Consider the following 27,863-nt stretch of genomic DNA (forward strand, 5'->3'; position numbering starts at 1 on the left):
CAAATTATAATAAACTATTCAATAAACTGGCAAGTCGCAGCTAGACAAGGACACTGACATTAGCGACAAGCACACGCATTGTTGTGGTGGAGCGCTAGCTAAGTTAGCTTTAAGGATAGAAACCCCTCCACAAATGGCTTGTGTGTGCCATTTCCCGGGTAACGTTACCGAAACACAGTACTAATGTAACGTTAGCTAGCTTTAAGTTACACTGAGCAGGAGGGGCGAGAGACACAGCAGGATAACACAACTGTAGCCATCTTCATGTCCAACTTTGTAATACAACTCATGAAAGCAGATCATGTTACTATACCTTGATTAGTGAAGTGCTCCGGCAGTGCTCTCAAACGTCAAGCATCCTTGTCACATTAAAGGGACGTGAGAGTTTCCGCGTGTTTTGCTCCTTTTCCTCCGTTCAGCCGGCAATGGTGTCGGGTACCGCCAACAACGAAGGTACATCCGGTCCGACCCCTTCAGAATAAAATGAGGCACCGGTAGTCGCTATTACGAACCTATAACTATACGTTGATATGAGTCTCTTGTCATATTTTACAGAAGAAAAAAAAAAATCCCATGGGCCTACAACCTGGTTGTTGTAGGACTCCCTCCCATCCACCTAACACAGTGTCAGGACGCCTGTCACACAGAATGTACTACTACTCGCGCACACACTTGAGAAACCCATGTCACAGTTGACTGGTGACACCACTCGCCATGCTGCACCGTGCTATCAGTTGAGTAGTACACACCCAGCATCGACCCGGGCCAAGGCTCGAACCCTGCGCTCCCGTGTTCCAGGCGAACACCTTGTTATGTATTAGTTGCTTGAGTAAGTTATTCTAGAAGACGGAATAAATAAAAAAGACAAACTGCGTGGACTCAAAATATGGCCTCTAAGTAATCTGGCTGCCCTGGAGCTTTCAAATTTTCATTTTTTTAAATAAAATTACAATATTAAAAAAATTAAACACGGTGCAAACTCCACACGCCAGAGGTGTACTCCCTTGAGTACTCTTGAGTACGTGGGTACTTGTACATTACAAAATGTTTGAGATAAGGTTGATATCTTTATGCTTTGATCCCCAGGTGAATTAAGTTGCAATTGTTATGAACAATTTATTAATAGAGTATGTATTATTTATAATCATTTCAGTTCAATTAGAAATCTGTAAAAAAAAATATATATTGTTTAGATGTTAATAACTTGAACTTTATTTAATTTGACAGTCAGTTGTTGACTACATACATCAGTTAATACAACTGTTGGCTACTTCAATACATATGGCACAAAATCATATAGCACAAATTTGATATTATTGTGATGTTCTGGAACTTTGCATGAGGAAATACTCTCGAACTGGACCTCACTGAATTTTAGTTGAATGCCCCTGGTTTATACCATAGACCGGTTTATAGCCCCAATGCCAATGTGTGAGAGGCTGCAAGGGATTGAGATAGTGTAAAAACGAATGGGACAGCACTTTGCTGCAACATATCACGTGTTATGGACAATTGTATGTATTTATTATACATTTTTTATTCCCTGATTTGAACGTCTTCTAGGCGTTTTTCCAGGTGACGCCACTTAAGTCTCTGAGGGTCCAAGATTTAAATCTTTAGGGGACATTGGGATTGGAAACTATACTTAACAAGGGTTGCACAAAGGCAATACAGCATAGTCCATGAATAGGATATATTCATTTAATAACAATCCTTGTGTAGGTTAGTTTATGGCTTTTGCCAGTTACATCTAAGTCTGTGGACATATCTCTTTGTTACACTCATTGTCTTTTTGATTCCTCACAGCACAGTACTTTTTGTTTGTTTTGCAGAATATTGCAGTGCATAGAGATTAAACGCCTCTGTGCATACTCAGAGCTTGTGTGCCGTCTGCAGAGAACAAAGTTTGAAGTGGAACCATGCATGCAACCTGAAAAAAAGGTTTACTCACAAATAAATGATGTACATTAGCTGTAGTATTTGACCTGCAATAATAGTTTAATAATTATTTGTTTAAAACCCTTTGTGGCATCACAAGGGGACAGGTAATGGAGGAGCGCTATATTCCCACCCATGATCGGCAGCCACACCACAAAATGGCCACCGTGACCTACACTGCATCTCCCAGGCTGCCTCATCACTCACCCAGCTGCAGGTGCTTAAGGCACCTAATTCAGGCAGGGCTGGGAAGCTTCATAAAGGGCAGAGGAGAGAGGAGCTGAAGAAGCAGTACGGGAACGGACACCTACACGGCTGAAAGGAGACAAAAGGACTACGAAGGAGACAAAAGGACTACGAAGGAGACAAAAGGACTACGAAGGAGACAAAAGGACTACGAAGGAGACAAAAGGACTACGAAAGAGACAAAAGGACTACGAAGAGGAAGACCCACGTAACCTGGACTTTGATGTTTTGATTTTGAGTTTGTTTAAGGAACCCCTTTTCTCCTCCGGGACGCTTTATGTTTGTTGATGGACTTTTGATTTTGGACTTAACGGAATTACCTTAATTGCCTGTGGTATGGGAAAATAAACCTTCACCTATTTAAACCTTCTGATTGTGCCTGTTTTTCAGTTCTCTGGCACTGCCCCACCCTAGCCTGCCTAGCGGCATCTTGTGACTCAACACCTTGAATCTACAAATAAACTTACAGGTAACTTTTCATTATCACTGCACATACAACTCTGTATAATAAAAGCATTTATAGTTTATTTTAGCATCATGCTAAACTCATCCTTCTGGTTTAAACATACTATTAGTCGTCAAAGTCAACAAGGCCATGAGACAAAAAATATAAATAAACTGAACATTGAACATGTTTTGGATGGGGCCTAGACAAAACTACTCCTTTATTTAATATGACAGAATGGCAATTAAATTATTGATGAAGGACCTTGGATTGGCAGATATATGGAGGCCTCTCAACCTAAGAGAAATGGAATATAGTCTCATAGTCCCAAATCTCACTCCAGGATAGATTCCTTTTTAATAAGAAAGGATCTGGTGAACCAAACCCAGCAGCAAATCCCATGTCTATTGACTCATGGAAGAAAAAAAACAAACAGAAAAAGTTACACTTGACTTTATTCTCTGAGAGTAACGGTTCCCCGGCTGTTTAATGAAGCCTGGGAAATTCCCTCAGAATATTATAAGAAGGATGTCGATAAATAATAGAGAATAATTTTCATCGGGAGCGCTACCAAAAACATACAATGATGCTCGGATTTCTTTAATTGTTAAAGATAGACACCACCGACCCAGGAAATTAAAGACCTCTGATTTTAAATTAATGTGGACTGCAAAAAACTAACAAAGATTTTGACAATGAGGCTGGAACCTATTCTACCACGCTTAATACATACAGATTAAGTAAGAGTCATAGTGTGGGCGACTGGCTCAGTGGTGAGCACGGTCCTTCAATCAAAGCGGCTAGATCCCTGGCTCCGCTTGACCATGCCCATGTGTCCTTGGGCAAGACAAATGTGCGTGTGAATGTTAGTTACTCCTGATGGGCAGGTGGCACCTTAGCCACAGCCATCAGTGTATGAATGGGTGAATGGTGACATGTGTTAAAGTGCTTTAAGTGGTCGGAAGACTAGAAAAGCTCTACACAAGTGCGGTCTAATTACCTTTTTCTTACAGAATATCTCCTCAACCACAAGGGCTATTTGAATAATTTCAGAAGGTATAATATACAGAAAACACTTGTGACCAGTTAAGAGGTTCATATAGCAGTATATGTGTTACTGGTGTATTGGTTGATGATAGAACACAGGAAAGAAAACTTCCAGGATGTATTTCCTCTTTTTAGTTATGCACATCGCTTTTTTTTTTCAACTATAAAATAGCACTATGTTAACAGTATCTCTGCAGAGTTTGACTTTGTGAAGTTAAATATTTTTAGCCATAGGTTTAGGTCCGCTGAAAGCAAAAATGCCCTAACTTTCATCCTGGATGCCTCTGGTTCCACAACAGGAGGATCTCAGCTCAAGCAGATGCACCAATACATACCAAGCAAGTATCGTTTCTTCCATAAGTAAGTCATATTTCAGTTTTTTGGCTGAAAAAAAAATGTAATGTGGTTGATATCTTGCTGAGGCTTTGTCTGACTGGTTTTGGCGGATTCCGTAGGTCGTAAGCTTTCCAGAAAGGTGCGCCAATCATGTGTGGCATCAAGCTAGGGATATAAAAATATATATTTTCATAACCTGGGGAGCTCTTTCGAGTCACTTTCGAGTCATATGATTCATATTTATGGTTGTGTTATAAACATGTAACATGGACTTGTATGCTCTTGAAAGGCCAGGCTTTGCAGGTTTTTTTGCTATGTCACATCAGTGGCTTTGGTATCGATTCATGGGAGTAAGAGGACATGGAGAGTGAGGAAGACCTCCTGATGAAGAATTCTGCCCCCATTTTTGGGGACACCTGGCATTTATAGATTTGGGTTTGGGGAAACTGTTATTCAATGGGTGAATTTAATTTACTCAACCAAGCAGCAGTGATAACAAACAAACAAACTGAATGTGAAACACACTGACATAACATGGCCTCCGCCATCTCCTTGTTACCTCTCTGGTGGACCAGACCAATCGTGGATTATGTCACTTGAATCAGGGGACACTCATGACCTCACACAACAGTCGTTCATCCAGAGCGTTAGCCCGGGAGAACACTGTAGATGCCAGCGCTGGCGTAGGCACCGAGGCTGGAGCTGACCTGCATGAGCACTGTGGCTTATCTCATTTGCAGGATTGTGGCTTGTCTCATCCTGTCTCCTAAATTTTGTTTTTCTTATTTCATCACTTATCAATATTTCCTGTACAAAATGTGATGTTCGTTACATTCTCTGAAACACCCAATTGTGTAAAAACAAAATACACTGAAGAAGTAAACTCGTATATAGCAGGAATAATTACATATTTTTATTAATGGAAACTTAAAAAATGCTATGTAACTGCTGTGGCAGTGAGCTTTGTTTTGCAATGTCAGATACATGTTGTGATTTTGTGTACCCCTCAGAAAAAGTCCTGTCAAGTGATATGCTCTCACTGGGGGCTATCATAATACAGTGACCTTTCATTATACCCTGTCAATGTCAGTATGAGTTGAGATCATTGACAGAACACATTACAATCCTCTGGCCACACGTTTGTGCAGCAAAATATTATTCCAAGTGTTTATTCTTTCTATAGAGCCTTTCTTTGAAATATGTATGCAACTAAACTCATAACACATTTGACTTCTGTTCACTTCTTTCCCTGTTTGGTTTGTAATGGAATGTAATACATTAAGTTAATCAAAAACACAAACCTAGACAATGTACTATCCCACAATCGGAGTCTTTCTCCAGGAGAAAATACATCAAAATGTTTGATATAGTATTCAAAAGTCATGTTAACAAGCAAAACAGCCACAAGTGGGAAAAAAAACTACTTTATTAAGTCACATTAAGTCAAAACACGATTAATGCCAATGGACAACTTGAGATCGGCATCTGTACAATGAATAACAAAGAAACCCCAGTGAGAATCACAAAAAGACATCTCACATGTATATGCAGAAAATATAAATGGCAAGACTGTGGGTCGAACTTGAAACACATCTTAGTCTGTTTTTCAGCTATAGTGGCCAGAAATCCCTTAATGTGGGCATTTGTCAGTCATTTGTATTTTGTCATTGGTTGAGAGAAGAACTGTTCACAGTAGTCTAACACAATGGTCGTCCATCATGCCCCAAAGCCCTAAGAGTGTGCAAGTTTCCATACCAGCCAAACACTATAGAAGCTAAGGGGTGACCATGAAGGATATGATTGGAACATTCTGGTCTAAAACCTCAACAGCAATGTAAACCTGTGAAACGTTAGGACAGGCAAACAAGTGGGGTGTGGGTCAATGCCTGGAAAATAACTGTCTAAAAACTTTCCAATTAAACTATTTAATCAAATTGAAAAGTAATTTTAATTTTAAAAAGGAACATTTTAATGTTAAAATCCAATTTCGACATATGGTGTGAAAATGCACAATTACTCCAAAAATTTAATTTGAAATGAATACTACACTGAGCATTGTTTCAGTGTGATCCTGAGCAATAAGAAAAATAAATGGGAGAATCAGCCATTTTCGTAGAGATGTAGAGACATGCAAACATCCTGTCATTATGGAAATGTTAATTTTCATTAGGGACAAGTTTAGGACATCAGGACATAATTTAAATTCAAAGTTTCATTCAATTGTTATTTCAGTGATTTGTCTGGCCTTAATGATTGATTTCCAAACATCTAATGATTTAACCCTAATATTGGCAGCCATAGAATTAAATACAGCAGAACATGAATTTAATGACATTCAACTTGCAAAGACCGTTTGTTCTTCATTCCCCAAGTCATTATCCCATTACAAAACTACATTCCTACATAAAATCTAAAGTAATTATGGTAATAAAGCCAACAACACTGTAAATACATAAAGCCGATAATACTATTATTACCCACCTTTAAGTTTTCCAAACATTTTTAGGACTCAATAGGAAGAATGAAGGAAATGAACAACACTTAAGTTATTACATCTTAAAATCAGTACATAAACAAAATGTAACATTGATTCACTGGCCAAATTCACTGAGGTACCACAACTAATAGTTTTTAATAATGTTTTAGTCACCTCATATGTGCTTAAAATCCATTATGTTCTCAAAATCTTTGATCTCTTGCTTTTAAACGACAGTCCTCTTCTTGTGGTTTGTGTTGTCTCCTGCATATTGAATTTCGACTACCGTTAGGATTCCGCCTCAGACAGATGGAAGACGCTGTTAGGTTACCATACCTTCTACAGTCTGAAAAGTTAGGCAGCAAAGGCAAACCACTCCTGTGAAGCTTATTGGATGTGTTCAGTGACAGATGAGCAACTCCCCACTGAAAATGTGTGCTCATGAGCAGGCAAAGAAGGAAAAGGACATGTTCAGTAACATCCTTGCCTAGTATACAAGGTAAATAGTCTCTGAGGCCATAGTTCCCTGCTGTTACAGGAGAGGCACGGTTCCTCATCAGCCATGTTAGTAGTCAAAGCATTTCATGATGGCGTCTCTGTCAAACTTGAAATTGAGGAAAGCCTTGGAGGACAGCAGGTCCTCGGAGTCTCTGCTGCAGACTGTCTGGTGACCGTTTGAGCTGCATGGAGCCACATCTGTGAAGAGAATTGTGCATTTACACGTCTCGTTTGTGGGGGATGTTGCTGAGCAAAGTGGGTGCAGGCTCAAGTTATTATGGTAACTGTACAAACATTATGTGAAGGAAAATAGTCGTAATCATGATGCAAGAAATGATTCAGTCATTTATACAATTCTTGACTTGACAGTCTTCCCCAGGATATTAAAACTGAACGTCCCATACCTCTCTCAAAACTGTCTTGCAGTCTTCTGGGTTGAAGTCTTTTATCTTCTTTCTGTAGAAATTGTACCAACCATGACTAACAGTACAGCACCATGCAAAAGTAGATCATTTTCAAATTCTACATACTGCTTTAAAACTGGTCCACTGGCAAAAGGTCTAATGAATTTCAAGTGAACTTTTTTGAGTGTTACAGTTTAAACATTTGTTTTAATAAAAAAAAAGAAATCACGTGGTCCTATACTAAAAACAACAATCAGAAACACATGTGGTTTTACACTTACCAATATGGTTTTCACCTGCTGGTTGTTGGCTCCATGAGATGAGTCCTGACATTTCTTACCATTGCTTTTCAAATTTGGGTTCTACAGAGCAAAAGACAAGTTATGAGGTTACTGTGATGTAGCAACCATTATGTCCCATTTCAAGGCATTATCAGCAAAGCAGGCTGACCTGCACTCAACCCAAAATTCAAATCACAAGCTCCCGTCCCTCGTCTCAAAGATCAAATATAACAGTGTGTTAAAGCAGCCCTCATCAACTCATAGGGTGCGTTTCAATAACCATACTATTTAGTATGCAAGAAAATATTGAGTATGTCCAAATGCATAGTATTTAAAATGCTGTATGCCAAGAATACAAGGATGTCCTGTGTGCAAGCCAGGATGCTTTTCTGGTTATTCTGACACCCACTCTTGATATATGAGCAAGAGGGTAGTAGTACTGTGTCCTCCACTTGGGGGTTTCAGAGTCGATCTCAGGCCAGATGAGCCCTCCATCGTGTTCTGGGCCTACTCAAAGGGTCTCCAACCAGTTGGACATGCCCAGAAAACATTTGAAGGGAGGCGCCCATGGGGGGTATCCTGATCAGATACCTGAACCAACTCAGCTGGCCTGTTTCGACGCAAAGGAGCAGCGGCATTACTCTGAGCTCCCTCTGGGTGTCTGAACAGCTCACCTAATCTCAAAAGGCAAGCTCAGCTGCCCTACAAAGGATTTTATGCAAAGGCTCCTTGTGGCACTGGTACCACAGTGGCAAGCGTGTGGCAAGCGTCAGTCAGGTGTCAGGACTGTGGCACGTCTCTGACTAGTCGTGGCACTCCTGTGACAACTACTGGCACTCCTGTGACGAGTAGTGGCACTTCTCTGACTGGTGGCAAGTCTCTGACAAGTCATGGCACTCCTGTGACAACTACTGACACCTACCGACACCTAACTACAGCAATAAGGAGAGGACAAGTGGAGATATTGTTTGACTCGTTTTTAAAAATGTTTTGATGAAGTTTTAAATTATATTAAAAAGAAAGATTTATTTTCATTATTTTAACCGACTGTTGTAAGTGAAGCAACCAATACTTTTGATCTGGAAGTTAGTAAGGGGCTAAATGTTGAAAAATCATCAATGACAGAAGTTACTCGACGTTGCATTTGTTAAAATGTTGCGTTTGCTAAATGCCATTTTTTTTTTTTTTAAATGTTGTGTTTCTTGAAATGTCATTTTCTGAAATGTGTCCCTCAGGTCCACCATAATTGCTGTTAATAATAACAACGGTTTGTGTCATGTAGCCTAATGGTTAACTGTTGCAGAGTAATCCTATATTTCTAACCTGGGTCAGCTCATACTGGGTCAGCTGCTCCTGAGTCTTCTGCTGCTTGTGTTTTGCCCAGCTGTCTCCTGAAAATGCATCAGTACTTGTGAGGCGGCGCGATTTTGACCTAAAAGACGGAAGAAAAAAAAAACGAATTATACAAATTGATCTCCAACATAATCTGCTTCTTAGTAGATTAGTTACCATGGTGATCTACTTCGGTAAGAAGTGAACCTCCGTCGTAGGACTGAACACCAAGAGTTCACCCTGAAGTTACCTCGCTGACCCTAAACCCTCTTCATATTACAAGGGCCCAGATTAATGAGCTGAGTTTGTGGGCTGAAAATTCAAACCAAGCAGCTCAGGACAGGAACTTAGATAAAAGAAAAACTCCACTCAAAACATGATTATATTGTCAATGTAAAGGCATATATATTGAGAAAGAAAATATATAAATGCCATGTGATTTATTCACAGTGATGGTTGTGCTGTTGTTGAGTTGTGAGTGAACTGTATGAGCAGCAAAAAAAAAAAAAAAAAGGTACCCATCATGACCCGACATTCCAAAAATATACCAGCAGCCAGACTGGGAGTTCACATGTTCGAAGAAACCAAAGCGGACCTTTTACATCTGAACCCACGAGAAAATATGCAGCAAAGACACTATCGGACCATTACTGCTTTTATTATTCTATTATATCCACTGCTACTGTAGTAATCATATTTGTTCTATATATATATAAATATATATATATATATATATATAAATAAAATATGAGCGTAGTAATCGCAGTATATTAGCAGCCATTCATAGAGCATTTGGGGTTTTGCCCAAAGAGACATCAACATGGACTAGCGAAGCCGGGTATTGAACCGCTGATCCTCTGATTAAAGGGCGGCCTTGCTCTACCACTGAGCCACAGTGTGAACAAAAACCAAAGTGTGTGTGATCCTCTTTGTGACAGTGATGAAACCGAGGTACCTTTTGTTTCTCTAAGGCCTTTATCCATAAAAAAAAGGGACCTCTGGCTGTCACTTGAGAACCGACTCTTGAGTAACAGTGAGTTCCAAAGAGCTCTGGTGAAGTGTCTTTACCGAATGTTGTCTGAAGGTTTGCCTGGAGTGGTACCGCTGTTTGCAAAGTCCTCATCGCTGTCTGTGGACTCGCCTTTCAGTCGGCTGATCCACTCTCGCAGCGGTCTGTACAGAGGAGTGAGAAGTGAGCCGTCAGTTACTATATTAAAACCATTTGACAGTATTTTTCTTATTATTTTAAAACCTAGGCGCGCGCGCGCGCACACACACACACACACACACACACACACACACACACACACACACACACACACACACACACACACACACACACTTCAGATTAAACAAAGAAGATACAATACATTATATAGGGATCTTTAGAGATGCTGGGGAATTTTGGACAGAGCTAGTCTTTAGCTGAGCTAGGCTAACCATGTCCTGAATGAATTGCAACCTTCCACACACGCACCTTATGAATGGAATGGCCATGAAAAACCTGTTGGGGGCAAGTCCAAGTTTAGACTTTGGGGTCATGTCATTCCTGTGACATGGCAGCTTCTCAATAGGAAACCATTCAATGTTCTACAAGAAAAGAAGAACAATACTTTGAAACATTTGAGTGTGACTTCATGAATACGTTATGGGCTGGAGGAGTCAATAGAATTTCCATTCAGTGTAGTTTTTCCCATCCGCCCAAAGATGCACTCTTATAGATCAGCAATGGCTGAACATCTTGTAAACAAGATAGGCAATAGTTTTGATTTCAATTTAAACCAGATTGCTTTTTAGTCTCATTATCTTCTACACAAGACCTTCCTCATTGTCAGTGTTTTGGTTCATTTTGTAAATAGGAACACACAAAAAATAAGTTTAGTGAAATCTTAAGTAAAGAGGTAAAAATGTACGGTTTACATTTTGTACTACCTTGTCGTTTTCAGTGTTAACTGTAAAAAATAAATGTAATAATAATTTTAAAGCTAGAAAAGGTTATGAGAAAACGAGTAAAAGTGAATTCCTACCCTGATCTCTTTCCTGGTTTTGGGGTTGAACTTGGTATCCTTTGACACTCCTGGTATGATGTAGAGCCGCACCAGCTGGTCAGTGATTTTCTGCTCCAAGTACCTGTCTTTACAGATGCGATTCTTGATGTCAAAGCCCGTCTCCTCCAACACCTGGAAAACAGCATTTGGATCTATGAACTGCACGCATTACCTATTCATGGGTTTTAGTCCTTTCAGTTGGTCAAAGTCAAACTGCAAAGAACATGAGACTCACTTCACGAACTGCACAGTCATGAGGAGCTTCATCCTCATTAACTTTCCCCTTTGGAAAGCCCCAGCCGGACTTTGCAAGGTATCCCTGAACAAGCAGTGCCTGAAGAGAAAAGGTGCACCAGTTATCTGAAGCACGTGTGGTGATTTTAAGTGGACACTGGTGACGGTGCGGTTAATATCCAAAAAGTAACGGATAGTTTATAAGTGCACTTTTTTTTTACAGCCTAATTTAATTGGACAGATTTGGTGATGTTCTAGTCTCTCGGAAAATTCTAGTTCATTACAACCTGGGTCTTATTCTTTTTGTTATACAAACCACTTGCTGAGATTTTGGAACAAGATCTCAGCAATTATGAAGTATATCCACAAGTTATTTTTGGTGATGTCAGTTCAATGTTGATATCCCAGATGAAAATGTACTAAAACATGAACATATAAACCAGAGTGTGAGAAAGTAAACTCACGTTTTCCAGAGCTTCATCTAGAATGATTGCTCCAAAGGTAGGAACACCCATCTTGTACTCCTTCCACTGCTCAAGGATTTTCTGAACATCCTCCCCATGAGGCAACAGAAACGGACAGTGATGGAAGAGTTTGCAGCCGTCAAGGAAAACAGCGTCTAGTGACAATCTAACACGAGCATCACATCAGGCTTCCTGTTCTGAGGATAAACCGAGAAAGGAGCCACAAAAAACAAAACTGCTGATGAATCTCTGATCATTTCTTTAGGGTGGTTGTTAATACAACAAGAAAAAGTCTGAGGAAAAGATGCATTTAACGGTTCAAAAGAAGGGTATGCTTTGGTATATGTGCAGAACAGTGGACAAAAGTATTAAAAATTAAAAAAGTATAAAAGGTCATTTGACATCACATGTAAGGATATCCGCTTTGGCGAAGTCTCTTATCCCACAGTGAGGAGCTCCTGGGGTGTTCTGCATGCAGAAGTCCAGGTAGAACCAGTGGGCCAGCTCGATCTGGAAGCACACCCGGATAGCGTTGTCCCTCTCCTCACTGGGGATGTGTAGGATGAACCGGCTGGAGAGACACAGGAGAGATGGGATTAGAGATTAAAGAGGGCCTCGGTTATAAAAATGAGCCCCCACAAGTGTTACTCCTAGGATGGGTACCAAAATGATCAAAGACCAGAGTATCTATGATCGATTATGTGAGATATAATCACATTGCAGATAGATAGATAGATAGATAGATAGATAGATAGATAGATAGAGAGAGAGAGAGAAGTGAAGATTACTAACATAACTACGAGTGTTACTGTTAGTGCAAGAGAGTAAAAAGCCACAAACTTTGTTCTTGTAAACATTACTGTTGCTGCTCGAGAAACAATATTGAATTATTTCAAAAGTATAAATACATTCGAATCCTGTTCTGAATTTAGTCTTTGTATTATAAATTATAATATATTAAAAAGCAATTATTTAGTAATGAGAAAGAACCAAGAAGAATAGTAAGAGTGATACAATCCAAACAATACTTATCCCTAGTTACTCCATTACTAGTTTGACACTAACAATGTCTCATATGGTTTATATGCAGATTATAATATGATCATAAGATTATGCATACAATATTTATGAAACACTACACAACTCACTTTAAATATTGCCACAGCAAGGAATTGTGGGGCAGAATGATCTCCTTTCCTTTCGTAAAAGAAGATCCAGTGTTTCCTATGCTAAAGGAGCCAAGTAAGGACGCATTGAAGCTCTTTTCCTTTGCATTTAGAGAATTCGAACAGCTCTTCATGGTTCTTATCACTTAGATACTTCCGGGTCATTTCACTGAGTTAGGAACCTTCCTCAGCAAAAAGGATTATTGGACCGCAGCCTTGGGATGTACCCCAGGTGAAGGCCCTGAGGGTTCAGGGTTTAAATTCTTTGGGGGACATTGGGACTGGATTGGAACCTCCGGTTCTGCCAAGTGAAACCTATGCAGAAGTGTCTTAACTTGCATTCTCTCAACTAAACCAGCAACTCCTCTGGTTGCAAAAAGAAGTTTGATTGTATTAGGAGCCAATGAGAAAATGACTCAATCTCTAGTATCAAGTCAAATAGACCATGAAACAGGGTATGCTTTAGGGCGGGCTTATCGTGATTGACAGGTCTCTACCAAAGATGTATAGCTGTCTCTGTCACTCTTCTTCAGTCCAGATATCGTCACTTGTGTTCACTGGTTGCAAAATCAACATGTCGACAGCGAAATCGCCAAATTTAAGGCTTCAAAACGGCAGTCCAAAAACTAATGGGTGACATCCCGACGACTACGTCCACTTCTTATATACAGGATTGGACCGGAATTATACTTTGCTTACATGCTTTAGAAACAATACAACTTTAAAATCTTAATTTGAGTAAACATTTTGCAGCCAAAGCAAATTGTTTACAGAATAACACACCATGATGTCTTGAATGTAATACTTGACTTGTTTCTTAACAGGGCTTGTACAAATGAATATGGGATATTAATTTACAGATAATAGCAATCCCTGGAGGTTAGTTATTACTTTTGCCAGTTCCACCTACAGTCTGTGGGCATATCTCTGGGTTCATGTTTGTTTGATTCCTCATGGTACTTTTCTATGTGCGCCCCCTGGTGTTTCGGAGAAGAAGGACGCCTCCGTACACTCGGAGCTCGCGCGCGGTCTGCGGAGGCTCGCGCTATGTATAAACAAAACTTAACACCTGAAGTCAAACTTATTTTGCTTCATGCTCCTCTGAGCACCTAACATGTTGCTCCATCGAGTTATCTCTATACTCCTTTGCCCACACTCACCTCGAGCTGTGGGACCGGAAGCATAGAAAAGATGTCGGCCATATTATCTGCCCAGAGAATAGTTTTTGTTTCTGCCGTTTAGATTCCTCATGATGACAATAAAGAAAACACTACAGGAATGTACTACCGCTTTGGTTTTGTTTGACATGTAGTACAACATGGGCTACAACTGAATTTCGTTGTGCATCCCTGTGTCACATAATAACAAATGATCCTTGAATCCCTCAAAAGTGAGAACACAAAGGACTGACGCAACGTGAAGTATCTGTATTTGATTTAAATGTGCTCCTTCTTGCCTAAACGTATGGAGCTTGCCACCTGGCTTTACATGTACAGTGTGTGTTACTGTAAAGGTGCTTCATGGTCCTGACTACTGTGTGTTGTTAAACATGTTTTAGCCCTGTGATATTCTGGAGACCTGTCCAGGTGAACCGTGCCTTCTCCCAGGGTCAGCGGTTAAAGATGATGGAAAACTTATAATATAACAAATACAGCAGCATCAACAAACACAGTTACAAACACGTCATGCACCACAAAGGACGCTAGTGTCTCGTTTGCTTTTCACAAAATACCAGTAAATCACATTTTCCTGATTGCACTTAAAAACGTAATGACGGAAGAAAGGACGGAGGCAAATGTCTGTATTTAAGCGTTCAGATACCTGCAAAGGTCGTCCAGTAGGCCAGTGGGGATATCCACTCTTTTAGTTTCCATGTTGGTTGAAAACATCCCGACTCAGTCTCAGAGCACTCGGGTGTTAAAGCCATAAGAGCAGCCCGCTACATCCGCGTGTCCTCCTCGGTGCATCTAGGAGACTGTGCCGGAAACCCCGCTTTGCTTTCTCTCGTGAAAAGTGGCGAGGATCAAATACAAACTCCTCTCGCTCCTCCAACGCGGCCGGACGGACTCCCGTTGTTTATGCGGCGGTAAAGTCACATGGTGGGAGAGCTGGAACCGGATGGATGACACTGTGCCTTCCGATCACGTCATCAACGTAGTTGCATGATTACAGAGCTGTTCGTATGAAGAAAAATAGGTTGTGTGAGGATCAAAGTATTACATCAATTACATTTGGGTTTAATGAACCATTCAACGGCGAACTTTTCAGCGGCATTTCAATTTTCACGCCCTTCCATATTATTTAGGGACACGTTGCATTTGGTGGGGCTTCCAGAAAATCTGAGTTTCATAATTAGTTTATAGACTATATGACTTGAACACTATTTACAAGTCTGAAACTCGAAAACTCCGATGTGACCGGTGTTACGGATTAACAGGCGACCATGTTAACTGGCGACTTTCGGCCGAACGCGTCTCCTGTTGTCGTCGTTACAGCAGATGTTGAGAATACAAGAGAACACGTAGCTGTCCTCGTGAATGCCGCATTGTTTAATTCTGCAGTTTATTGTCTAACCTTCTCGTCTAAAGTCTCTGGTCAAAACAAACCGGACTAGACGTTGTTGAGTCTTTTCAGGGAAATTATCCACGCGAGTGGAAACGTCGCTTGTTGTTTATGTGTTGAAACAGGAAGTCAGCAAATTGCCTTTCCTTTGAAATAAAGTTGTTACAAATAACACATAATGACTGTGGAGTCTGTTTTGTGAAAATATCTGTCACGTAAATTAACTCTATAGTACACGAAAAAAGAAGAGACAAAAGATATACGTTTAATTAACGGGATTCAAACTCATATCATTGGGTGGAAAAAGATCAGAGGTCAGTGGCATTACCACTACACCAGGATAGACATAGTAGAGTTTCTTGTGGATTTACAATCAAATCATCTACAACACAGTCAGCAGTCACATTTAAACGGCAGAGAGCCACCAGATCAACTTGCGACCAACTGCGACTCCATGGAGCATGTTGACGTGACCTGCAGAGCACTTTACAATATCTCTGCTTTCTCAAACTAATAGACAGCTGTTTAATATCAGACCATTCAAAACGTCTTTGTAGAACTACAAATTAATGAGGCAGATCTTTGTGGTGTTGTTATGAGAATACACAATGTGGACAATAACGCAAAGAAGGGAACAAGAAAAGCAGAGCCATAAAATTAAGAATTCAACCAGCCAAGAACACAGATGTGAAACAGTTGAGTTCACTTGAATTTAATAAGGGAAATACATTATCAAAACACAATATGTAAACATGGTGCACACTCAAGGTGAACGAATAACATTTGATACAAAGAGTTAATTTTTTTTTCATTCTTGTTCGTTGTAAGGCTGTGATTTATACCACTTAATGTGAATATGACAAACTTAATATGGCCAATGCCCATCTTTGAACAGATGGTAAACGATCACATAGGGGTGTAATGTTTGGGTATTCATACACTTATGACCATATATAATTCATGATACACATCATAATGTGTTTGACCACATTGACTTTGTCATATATTCACATGGTTTAGGTGTCCCTTATTAAATTCAACTGAACTCAACTGTTTTGTAGTTCTACAAAGACGTTTTAAATGGTCTGATATTAAACAGCTGTCTATTAGTTTGAGAAAGCAGAGATATTGTAAAGTGCTCCGCAGGTCACGTCAACATGCTCCATGGAGTCGCAGTTGGTCGCAAGTGGGGATGGGTATCGTTTGGGTTTATTTCCGATACCGGTGCTAAACCGATACTTTTAAAACGATACCGGTGCCTAAACCGATACTTTTTTATTGCCAAGGCAATTTTTTTTCTTCAAATTGAACAATATTATTAACTGTTTAAAGTATACTACAGACACAAGCATCAGGTGGCCTGATGGGACCGTGTGCAACTGAACTCAGACACTGTTGGATCCTAAAACTGCTGCTTTACTGGACTACACGTCATCATTAATATCAACTGGAGAGATGTGTTACATCAAGCCAAGGACGGACGTTCAAAAGCTCGTGCTCGTGTCTCCAGCGATCTCTGTGTGCGCGCCCTGTGTGTGTGTGTGTGTGAGCGCTGGAAGCCCCGCCCCCTCGAGCCCCGCTCTGCATCCAAGCGGACAGAGAGCAGAGCAGCGAGTGTGCTCTGATCCGCGCTATTTTAATAATCGTTTTTAACGTGCGGGCACCGCGCTACCTTTTTAGTATCTATATACCGTGCAACTTTACAGAGTAGGTTAAAAAAAATATTTAAATCGGCTCAGGCACCGGAAGGAAGCACCGAAATCTGCGTTGCTTTTCGGTCTGGTAGGTACCGGACGTGTTGGTACCCAACCCTTGTCGCAAGTTGATCTGGTGGCTCTCTGCCGTTTAAATGTGACTGCTGACTGTGTTGTAGATGATTTGATTGTAAATCCACAAAAAAAAATCCACAATATTTATCCTGGTGTAGTGGTAATGCAAGACCTGTGATCTTTTTCCACCCAATGATATGAGTTTGAATCCCGTTAATTAAACGTATATCTTTTTTCTCTTTTTTTTTCGTGTACTATAGAGTTAATTTACGTGACAGATATTTGCACAAAACAGACTCCACAGTCATTATGTGTTATTTGTAACAACTTTATTTCAAAGGAAAGGCAATTTGCTGACTTCCTGTTTCAACACATAAACAAGCGACGCTTTCACTCGCGTGGATTATTTCCCTGAAAAGACTCAACAACGTCTAGTCCGGTATGTTTTGACCAGAGACTTTAGACGCGAAGGTTAGACATTGAACTGCATAATTAAACAATGCGGCATTCACGAGGACAGCTACGTGTTCTCTTGTATTCTCAACATCTGCCGTAACGACGACAACAGGAGACGCGTTCGGCCGAAAGTCGCCAGTTAACATGGTCGCCTGTTAAACCGTAACACCGGAATGCACTACTTAAGACCGGAAGCTACGGTGAGGTCTTCTTCTTCTTTTTCTTTTTCTTCTTCTTCTTCTTCTTCTTCTGTGTTTAACGGCAGCTTGCATCGTTTTTGTTGCATTACCGCCATCTAGCGTTAGCTAAGTTAGCTTTAAGGATAGAAATCCCTCCACAAATGGCTTGTGTGTGCCATTTCCCGGGTAACGTTACCGAAACACAGTACTAATGTAACGTTAGCTAGCTTTTAGTTACACTTAGCAGGAGGGGCGAGAGACACAGGACAGAACAGGATAACACAACTGTAGCCATCTTCATGTCCAACTTTGTAATACAACTAATGAAAGCAGATCATGTTACTATACCTTGATTAGTGAAGTGCTCCTCAAACGTCAAGCATCCTTGTCACATTAACGGGACGTGAGAGTTTCCGCGTGTTTTGCACCTTTTCCTCCGTTCAGCCGGCAATGGTGTCGGGTACCGCCAACAACGAAGGTACATCCGGTCCGACCCCTTAAGAATAAAATGATGCACCGGTAGTCGCTATTACGAACCTATAACTATACTTTAGTTTTATGAGTCTATTGTTCTTTCCAATATTGTCATATTTTACAGAAGAAAAAAAAGCCCATGGGTCTACAACCAGGTTGTTGTAGGACCCACTTCCATCCATCTAACACAGTGTCAGGACGTCTGGTGACACCACTCGCCATACTGCACCGTGCTATCAGTTGAGTAGTACACACCCAGCATCGACCCGGGCCCACCAATGTTAGACAATATATATGTATGTAAGTGTATATTTATCTTAGTTGTATTGGTTTTGTTATGTATTAGTTGCTTGAGTAAGTTATACTTAAGCAATAAGGTACGAGAGGCAGTACTGTGTCGTGCAATAATAAACATTATTGTAGACACAGTACTGCCTCGAGTACCTTATTGCTTTTATAATACGGGTACCTGCGGCTTTATAAATAGTAATAGTAAGCTCCCTTTCAGCACAAAATAGTTGTAGCCACCAAACCTTGTGTATCGCATTTCAGCAACAGAGAAAATAGTTCCGTACGTGTATGTCGGTTGCTATGCAACCGACATACACGTACGGAACGCACATACGGGACTATAAAACTGACTGCAGTTTTGACTGTCGGTTGGAAGAAGAGGTTGGAAGAAGAGCTTGGAAGAAGAGCTGAGGATGACACGCAGCCACCGATGTAAAGAAGTGCTCTCGCTGCTTCTGTCCGTCTTTTCTCCGTCATTTTTCTCCTCCATGATGTTTAGAGAACTTGCCTCGCGTCGGGAAATTACCGACGTAATTATCTCTCACTGGAAATTATCATGATTTTGTGGTCAAACTCTTTTCATTCCTCATCTCATTTTAGGGAGGAAGTGGCGTGTGTGTTGTCGTTCTTTATGCTAGTGTGGGGGATGCTAAGTGAGCTTGTTAGCCGTTCCGTTTGAGCTAACGTTACTGTTAGCGAAGAGCCCCGTTGCAATACTGTGAACACTCAAGCAATACACCTGCAAGTTAAGGAAACCAACGTCTGCGGGTCGTTACTGCGGACGTTACAATATCAAAGTTTACACGAACATGTTGGTAACTGTCAAGCTTGAAATGACAACTAACGGTCGCGCAATTTAAATTGACCTGTTATTTTTAAGTGCGCACTGATATGGAACGCTCTAAATGTAAACAGGCTGTACAGTACTTTATGGCTGAATAAACTACACATCGTGACTCACTCTCAACCAATCAGAATGCTTGATTTGATCTACCCGTATTATAATAGAAGACGGAATACACAAAAAAGACAAACTGCGTGGACTCAAAATTTGGCCTATAAATAATCTCGCTGCTGCATGCAACAGCCTGCGACAACCAGGCTGAAGGCTCTGCAGAGTCTGGTGCCTGAGCAACACAGGAGCTGTGCAATGAGAAAATAAGCTATTAGGGAAAAATAATGATAATACATGTAGTGTATTTGTGAAAAACAATTACATTATAAAATAGCTATAACTTTTAATTAAAATGTGTGTATATATATATATATATATATATATATATATATATATATATATATATATATATATATATATTAATTAAATTCAAATTGAAACTTTGTGATTCTGTTCAGGTCAGCTTAGAAGGCCCTGACGGCCCACCACTGATATATGTATATTAATCAGTCTAACCAAATGGTTATGTTTCGTTGATATTTATATGGAAACCGCTTTGCTTTTCTAATGTTTTGGTGCTAGAGAGGCGGTTAGTGTTCAGTGTTTGACACACTAACAGATGTTACACAATAAGGGCTAGAATGGGAAGGGAGACACTCACAGCATTAGATCAAGGGGAATAGCACTGATACATTAGAAAATGTCAATATTGTATAATTTAATGTTAGAGGTCTAAACAAGCATTCAAAGGTTTTAGATTTTAAGGTCGGAGCCTCCTTTCCAGCCTGTTGGAATTAGGGATGCCAAGGCCATTTTTTTTCTTCAAATTGAACAATATTATGAACTGTTTAAAGTATACTATAGATATAAGTAAATAAGTACATACAAAACACTTGTCTTCAAACTACAGCTTCAAACCTTTTAACTTCAAACTATAAAAATATATATTTAAAAAAGAACAGACACAAGCATCAGGTGTTCTGATGGGACCGTGTGCAACAGAACTCAGACTCTGTTGGATTCTACAAACTGCTGCTTTACTGGACTACACGTCATCATTAATATCAACTGGAGAGATTTGTTCCAGAAAGCCGAGGACGGACGTTCAAAAGCTCGTGCTCGTGTCTCCAGCGATCTCTGTGTGCGCGCTGTGTGTGTGAGCGCTGGAAGCCCCGCCCCCTCGAGCCCCGCTCTGCGTGCAGGCAGACAGAGAGCAGAGCAGCGAGTGTGCGCTGGTCCGTGCTATTTTAATAATCGTTTTTAATGTGCGGTAACCGCGCTACCTTTTTAGTATCTATATACCGTGCAACTTTACAGAGTAGTGTAAAAAAAAAAGTATTTAAATTGGCTCAGGCACCGGAAGGAAGCACCGAAATCTGCGTTGCTTTTCGGTCCGGTAGGTACCGGACGTGTTCTCGGTACCCAACCCTAGTTGGAATACACTTTCCCGGGGAGGATGAATAATGTGATACCACAATATTCGGAGCACACTCTCTGGACTGCTTTAAAAAAAAAAAGGGAACCACCACTATGGTGCCCGACTCCCATGCGACACTGAAGAGCCAAGACAGACCAACAATGTCCAGAGCCTTTAGCATCTAAAAGGAAATCCCATCCACCCCTAGCACATAGCTGTCGAGGAGCTTTTGACTACCTCAACGAAGTCTTCAAACTCGGCCTCCTCCATGGAGGACGTCTGGTTTGTCAAAGTGCTCTTTCCACCACTTGACAATATCCCCAGTGCAGGTCCGCGGTTCTCTTTCCCTGATGAACACAGTTGGCACACTTTGGCCTGCGGTGTTCTGGTACCAAGTACACTTATCAACCAACCTATGCTCAAATATGGTGTTTGTTATGGCTAATCCATGAACATCCAGCAACAAAGCATCTTGTTTGGAATTAGGCAAGCCATTCCTCCCAATCACCCCCCTCTTGGTTTTTACTATAAAGTCCCCAGTCTACGCCAGCTCCTGGACACCATCCAGACGCCAAGAAGCCCGGGTACTCCAACTGTGGCTTGGTGCATAAGCACAAAGTCAGACAGTACCTTCCAACAAATCAGTCACAGAAGCAACCCTCTCCTTCCCCAGAGCAGACTCCAACACAGAGGCTCTCTGCCGGGGGATCACGAGTATGTCAAATGTCTTCCATATGAAATACTGTTTTACAGGTGCAAATATTTCATATCCAACCTGTTATGAGTTCATATACCAAACGCTTGATTGTGCTTCTGGAAGTTTCTGAGCTACAGCCAGCATCTTATCATAATATGTTTAGTCCCCGGGCACATGGAGCTACTCCATATGAATACAAATTGCACCAAAGGTAAAAACTGTGATGAAGAGCCATTTTCCATTAGTTTTGATGGGTTTCAGTGAATTTGGAAGTATGTCTGTTTGCGTCGGTTAACCCTCAGAACTGTTTTTTTTTTAAGATAACTGCTGCTGACTCTCAAAAACATAAAGGAACCACTCTCTCTTTCATATACATATATATATTTTTTTTAAATGACTTCAGATTTGTGCTGAGGCAGAAAACACGTCCACTAAAGGAAATAAAAAATGTCAGTGGCAGGCACAATAGGTAAAACATGACGGTAATGTCAAACAAAGAGATGCAATGAGATTGAACGTGTAAACAGAAAAATAAATTGCAGTTTATTAACAAGATAAATGTACTGGAATGGGGAACAATATGTACACATCAATAATATAAAAATCAACACAAAGATCAAACTAAAACAGTAGATTATTCAACAATGTATAAAAATACAGTTTAACATGAAATATTTTCCTATAAAAAAATCAATCTTGAAGCAAACTTTTCATAAAACCTGTGATGATCTGGCAAAGAAAATTATATTAAAAAAAGGTTTTCTTTTCCCAAGAAATTACAATTCCAAAAATGTAGCACAGAATGAGAAAACATTGAAAACACTTCTAGTGTTTGCAGCATTATAGCAATCTGAACAGACTTAAGTACAGAGAATTCTGGCTTGTGTTGTTTTTACAGCTTCTCCACCCCACGAATCCTCCTGGCCAGCTGAATGTCACGGGGGAACACTGTGACCCGCTTGGCGTGAATGGCACACAGATTTGCATCTGAGAATAACATGATGAGAAACGCCTCAGCAGCCTGGAAGGACGAAGAGAAAGAAAACCGGGTCTTCATGATGGTCAATCAAAGAAATCGGCGTTGGCTTGTTCATTGGGTGACTCAGTGAGTTTAGAACGTGGCTGTTAGTTTTTGCTCTAAATGGTCATTCCAACGTACAATCATGGGTTCATTATCTATGACCTAAGAGTTACAGTATTGGTCACACATGTATATTTTTATGAATATTCATTCCGATGCAGACGTGAATGAATCTGGAAAGATGTAGTGACAGAACACAATGTAGTTTAATTTCAGCTCAGTGCAAGTCTTTCTTAAAAATGCTATCATTTAATGTATTTCAGAGGGAGGAGCTTACACACCTTGTGCGCGGAGCAGACGGCCCTCGGCAGTCCGCTAGCCTGCTGCTCTTGCTAACAATATAAGGTGCTCTGTTTCAAATATGTTGGGTTGAAAAACATGCATGCATGCGGAAATTCAACAGTGGAGGTGTTTTGTCGGAGATGCAGCGATGCAGTAAGAGTAGAAAAGCTATGAGTCAGGAAAAGTAAGAATTCAAAGTAACATGGTCATTTTAAAAGTGAAGTATTCCTCTAAATTGTTATTGTCATGAACGTCTAAAGACAATCTCATCTTGGAAATTTCTAACAGGCTAAACCAGACCCAAATGAAAGAATATGTTCCACGCAGGAAACCATATTGTACTTTTATCTATGAGAGAAATCCTCAATCAGAATTGTGTCTGAGATGTTTCAAGTATAACCAGAGCTAACCAGAGGTAAACACCACATTTGTCCAATGAGGAATGACAGCTTGTTAGCTTGGTGGTGGAGGCATCAGCTTACCTCCTGCAGGGCCAGAAGAGCGTAGACCTGCCACCGGAGAGCTTGACCAGAAAAACTCTGGCACACCTCACGAACCTGAGACAAGGAATCAAGATATAATCAACCAGGGCTGCAGTCACTGGTTCGAGAAACACAAGTAGCAGCAGAAAATGAAGCTTCAGGCTTTGCATGCATTCTCAAACCATATGAATGCGTAAAAAAAAAAAAGCACATTACCTCTGCGCTATTTCTGCTTTGGGAACTAGGAGTCGCCCAAATTCAATTATTATTATTATTTATTTTGTATAGCCCAACATCACAAATACAAATTTGCCTCAGAGGGCTTTACAATCTGTACACATAAGACATCCCTGTCCCGGGACCTCACATCGGATCAGGAAAAACTCCCCCAAATACATCTCCGTATAATAGAGTGGGGAATGCGTTATGATTCAATAAAATTACATACATTCTTGGATTTTACTGAAGGCCCATGATAGTGGTTTAGGGTTTTTGATCTTAAACTGTACTAAGCTTGCAGTCGAATAGTCCAAAAATTTCCTCCTAAAGTCTAACGACTTTTCCTTGACCTCTGATGAAAACGTCACAGGGTCAAGGAAAGATAGGAAGGAGAATTCATGAGGAGTTAGGAAAAGACAACCACAGTGTTTATTAAATCCGACTCCCCTTTAAACCACGTAATTATGACGCAACGGCAGGCGCATGTTAGTGACGTGCGGCGGTGAAACTACAATGTTGTAGTCCATCTCGGACCACAATAAAGCGCATTTTAGATACTTCGTCCATGTGTTCTTACAGTGTTGTGTCATGCAGACGACATGAATAACCCGGTTCATAGTATTACTTTATTAACGAGGTTGGAATAGAAATGAAAGAAGGAATATGAAAGTGAAACCAAGGTATTTTTCACTGAGTACAACGCTACTAAACTGTCTCTTCTCACACTAATAAGGTCTCATATCCCTTTATGTTGTATGGTTTACATGCAGATTATAATCTGATCATAAGAATATGCAGACAACAGTTTATGAAACACCACACAACTCAGTTTGACCTAGAAGTGTTTACTTGATAGTGTTGTATGGTAATATAACAAAATAGTTGATTCAAAAGATCATAATCAGAAACATGAGTCAGACTCGTCCAGTTTAACTCTTTCATCAAAGCTTCTGTAGCTGAAGTCAAATAAAAGATTGAGGGCTGAGGCGGCAGTACAACACCAGAGAGAGAATATCAAATACAGCAGTTTGATCACTTTACAGACATTTTCTGCAACTGCAATGTAACGTTCATAGTTTGCCAGCAGGTTTAACAGATTATTGAAAGTATTTCCAAGTTATGCTAATGATTATTTACATGATCTGCGTTTCTCGGTCATGATCGTTTGTTCTCGTGAACGGCCGAATGAAACATCACATTAAATGTTCCTTTCATAAAGGCAGGTCCAGTGGCTAAAGGAGCTAAATTAGGAAGCATTGAAGCTCCTTTCCTTTCGAGAATCGACCGGCACTTATAATGGCGGCCACTTAGATACTTCCGGGTCATTTTACTCAGTTAGGAAGGTTCCTAACCAGAAAGGACTATTCGACTGCAGCCTAAGCTTGGTCCAGCTACCAGGCTCTCAAGGTTTACTCACTAGACGAGAGAACGGTGCCTTCCTGAGCAGAAGATCAGTGCTCTTCTGGTACTTGCGGATCTCCATTAAGGCCCTGGTCCCTGGTCGAAATCTTCTCTTCTTGGGAGACACAGGGGGCTGCCCCTCACTTGGAGCTCCACTACGTCTTGAGGGTCGGGGTGTTGAACCGGAGGTTCCTGGAGCCACCGACGGGGGGCGATGTTGAGGGGTTTTCCCTTTCCGGCGGTTGCTGGATAAATCGTGACGCATTGCCTCCAACAAAGATGAGGACCACAAGAGGAAAAATACTGTGAAAGATTGAGAACATCACAAGCTTAATAGGAGATGGAAACATGTTACCCCATTAATTATTCTCATTTACTGGTTACACTTCAAATAATTTAGACACTAATGATGGTTAGACACTAGATTTCCTTATCAAGTTGGAGTTGTACTCAAATTATTCTTCTCTCCATGGAGGACGTAAATGTCAAATTAGCCATCACACAAGGGACAATAACAAGGAACAAATAAGTAGGATTTTACCAGCAGACTCAAGGCACCCAGAGGCAATGTTTATGTAAAGTTAAAGTAGTCAGACCTTTCTTGCAAAAATCCACATAATATGCAGTGTGAACGCACTGCATACGCCATTTTAAAATCCTATTTATTCATATGTCTGTGCTCTCTGGGAGGCTTAGCACATGTGACATATAAGATCACAATAAAATAGTTGGTAAATAATAGCTAGCTTTTAAGACATTATGGCCGAGTAAAAAAAAAAAAAATTTAAAAGTAGTTACTAGAAGTATATCATAGTGGCCTCCATTAAGTGAGATTTTCTGAACCAGTTTTTTATTTTTTATGAAACAGTTGGATTTATTGTGATCTGCTCTGACTCCATGTTGGATTAAAACACATTATGGTCAAACAATAAATAAATGAAATAATTATATGCTGTGGCAGCATTTACATTTTGATTGTGATTGGATGCTAGCTGTGAGCGTTCAGCACATTACAATAAGAACTTGCAATACCACGCTGTGGAAATACTCCACTACAAGTAGAGGTCCTGCATCTAAACCTTACTGAAGTAAAAGAACAGTATCAGTGTTATCAGCTAAATGAACTAATTCTGCAGAACAAGTCAGTTTTACTATGATATTTTTAATAGTACTGCTGCTTTAATGTTTATGTTGCATTTTACTGCTGCAGGTTCAATTACCCAACATATATAATATATAAGTACTTGGAATTAGCACACCCTCAAACATCTACAGTGGTAAAATGCATCAGTTCTATAAGCAGTTAGGGAAGGTTTCTTTTGAAATGTTATGTGTAACAGATTACACGCTACACTGATAAAAATGTAATAAGTAATGTAACTATTTAACTTACTTCAAAGTGATGTAACTTATTACATTTGATTACTATCAACACAAAGGCTTTAAACTGGGCAACAGAGATGAAAAGTCCTAAAAACAGCAGTGTAAACCTCACAACACTGATTACTGTCAGACTTGTATTACATGTTCTTCAGTAGAACTGCATGATTAATCCATGTTGGTACAACCCAGCCTTAATGAATGTTATAATATTCTAAATATGCGCTTTTACCCAATTATTTACTTGTAATCACCAACGTTTGGATTAGTAACGGTAATGTAATTACACGTTCTTAGTAATTGATTGCAATTACATTTATTGTGTACTTTAATTGATTTTATAGTTAATTAAATTGTTAATATATATAGTTTTTTTTTCTCCCATCACCATATTTGGAGATTTCAATAGATAGGTATAACATTTTGTAATCTGAGAAACATGTTATTAAAGCGGTCACTTACACAAACACATTTCTCTCTGAATGTGGTGAAGTGAAAAACTAAATAAAGTAAAGTACAGGATGATGCACACATCGCTCTGATATCAGAAAACATCCATAGTTACATTAAGGTTAATTCCGGACACTGAAAACAACAGTAAGAGGCCTCAACGTGAAGCCTCATTTGTAATATCCTGGACAGATCAACATACCGTGAAAATACATTTGCTGAAGAAGAAGAGCATTGGTTAAAACAATGTTTGGGAAGTCACAGGAACAAACGGAGCGACTTCAAGTCAGTCACAACGTTACTGTTTATTGCGAGACTTATTTAACGCTACCACGTTAAGTAAGTCTCTTTCACGATAGGCTAACTTTGAAATGCTAGTTTACGTCTACAACGTCTTATTAACTCACTCTTTTTAAAAACGTTCCTACCCAATAAAGTTATTATAAACGTACCGTGGGCTTGAAGAATATCTCCGAATAAATGTTCTATAATATACTGGAAACCGAACTGAATTGTGCCGAGCAAGTCACTCACAACAACATCCAACGTAAATTCAAACGAAGCTGCAGTGGCTCAACCAATCAGCTTCCGCTGCTCTCTTCTTCTTCTTCTGCTTCTGCTTCTTTTTCTTCTTCTCTGATTTAATGGCGAATCGCAAACCAACGTATAGGTGCGTAGCGGCACCCACTGTACCGAGATGTGTACCATCAGGGGCTTTATGTGCTTCAGCTGATATAAAGGTTAAAAACCGACGTATAGGTTGAAAAAATAAATAGAAACTAACTAAAACACTGTATCTTTTAATTTTGTCCTTATACGTTCCTCTCTGAATTATACTTACGACATCTCATTATTACATTATGCTCAACTTGTTCATGAACGTTACAGACATCACATCTGGTATGCACTCCAG

At 40.1% G+C, this 27,863-nt stretch overlaps 2 protein-coding genes across 2 annotated transcripts; both read right to left on the reverse strand.

Moving 5' to 3' along the window:
* Positions 1-5,421: 5,421 nt before the first annotated feature.
* On the reverse strand, positions 5,422-14,873 carry dcp2 (decapping mRNA 2). Its single transcript, XM_079235374.1, has 11 exons — positions 14,737-14,873; positions 12,157-12,320; positions 11,750-11,904; positions 11,287-11,385; positions 11,031-11,183; positions 10,481-10,593; positions 10,072-10,176; positions 8,995-9,103; positions 7,672-7,752; positions 7,391-7,442; positions 5,422-7,184 (listed from the first exon to the last, which is right to left on the reverse strand). The coding sequence occupies exons 1-11, from the start codon at positions 14,802-14,804 to the stop codon at positions 7,054-7,056; spliced, it is 1,230 nt and encodes a 409-aa protein (XP_079091500.1). The 5' UTR covers positions 14,805-14,873; the 3' UTR covers positions 5,422-7,053.
* Positions 14,874-22,231: 7,358 nt separating this feature from the next.
* On the reverse strand, positions 22,232-27,481 carry cenpa (histone H3-like centromeric protein A). The gene is made up of 4 exons (XM_079234836.1): positions 27,403-27,481; positions 25,137-25,423; positions 23,501-23,575; positions 22,232-22,676 (listed from the first exon to the last, which is right to left on the reverse strand). The coding sequence occupies exons 2-4, from the start codon at positions 25,383-25,385 to the stop codon at positions 22,548-22,550; spliced, it is 453 nt and encodes a 150-aa protein (XP_079090962.1). The 5' UTR covers positions 25,386-25,423; positions 27,403-27,481; the 3' UTR covers positions 22,232-22,547.
* Between the last annotated feature and the right edge of the window lie 382 nt (positions 27,482-27,863).

Source organism: Taurulus bubalis, assembly GCF_910589615.1.
Source record: "Taurulus bubalis genome assembly, chromosome: 19".
NCBI classification, from domain to species: domain Eukaryota; kingdom Metazoa; phylum Chordata; class Actinopteri; order Perciformes; family Cottidae; genus Taurulus; species Taurulus bubalis.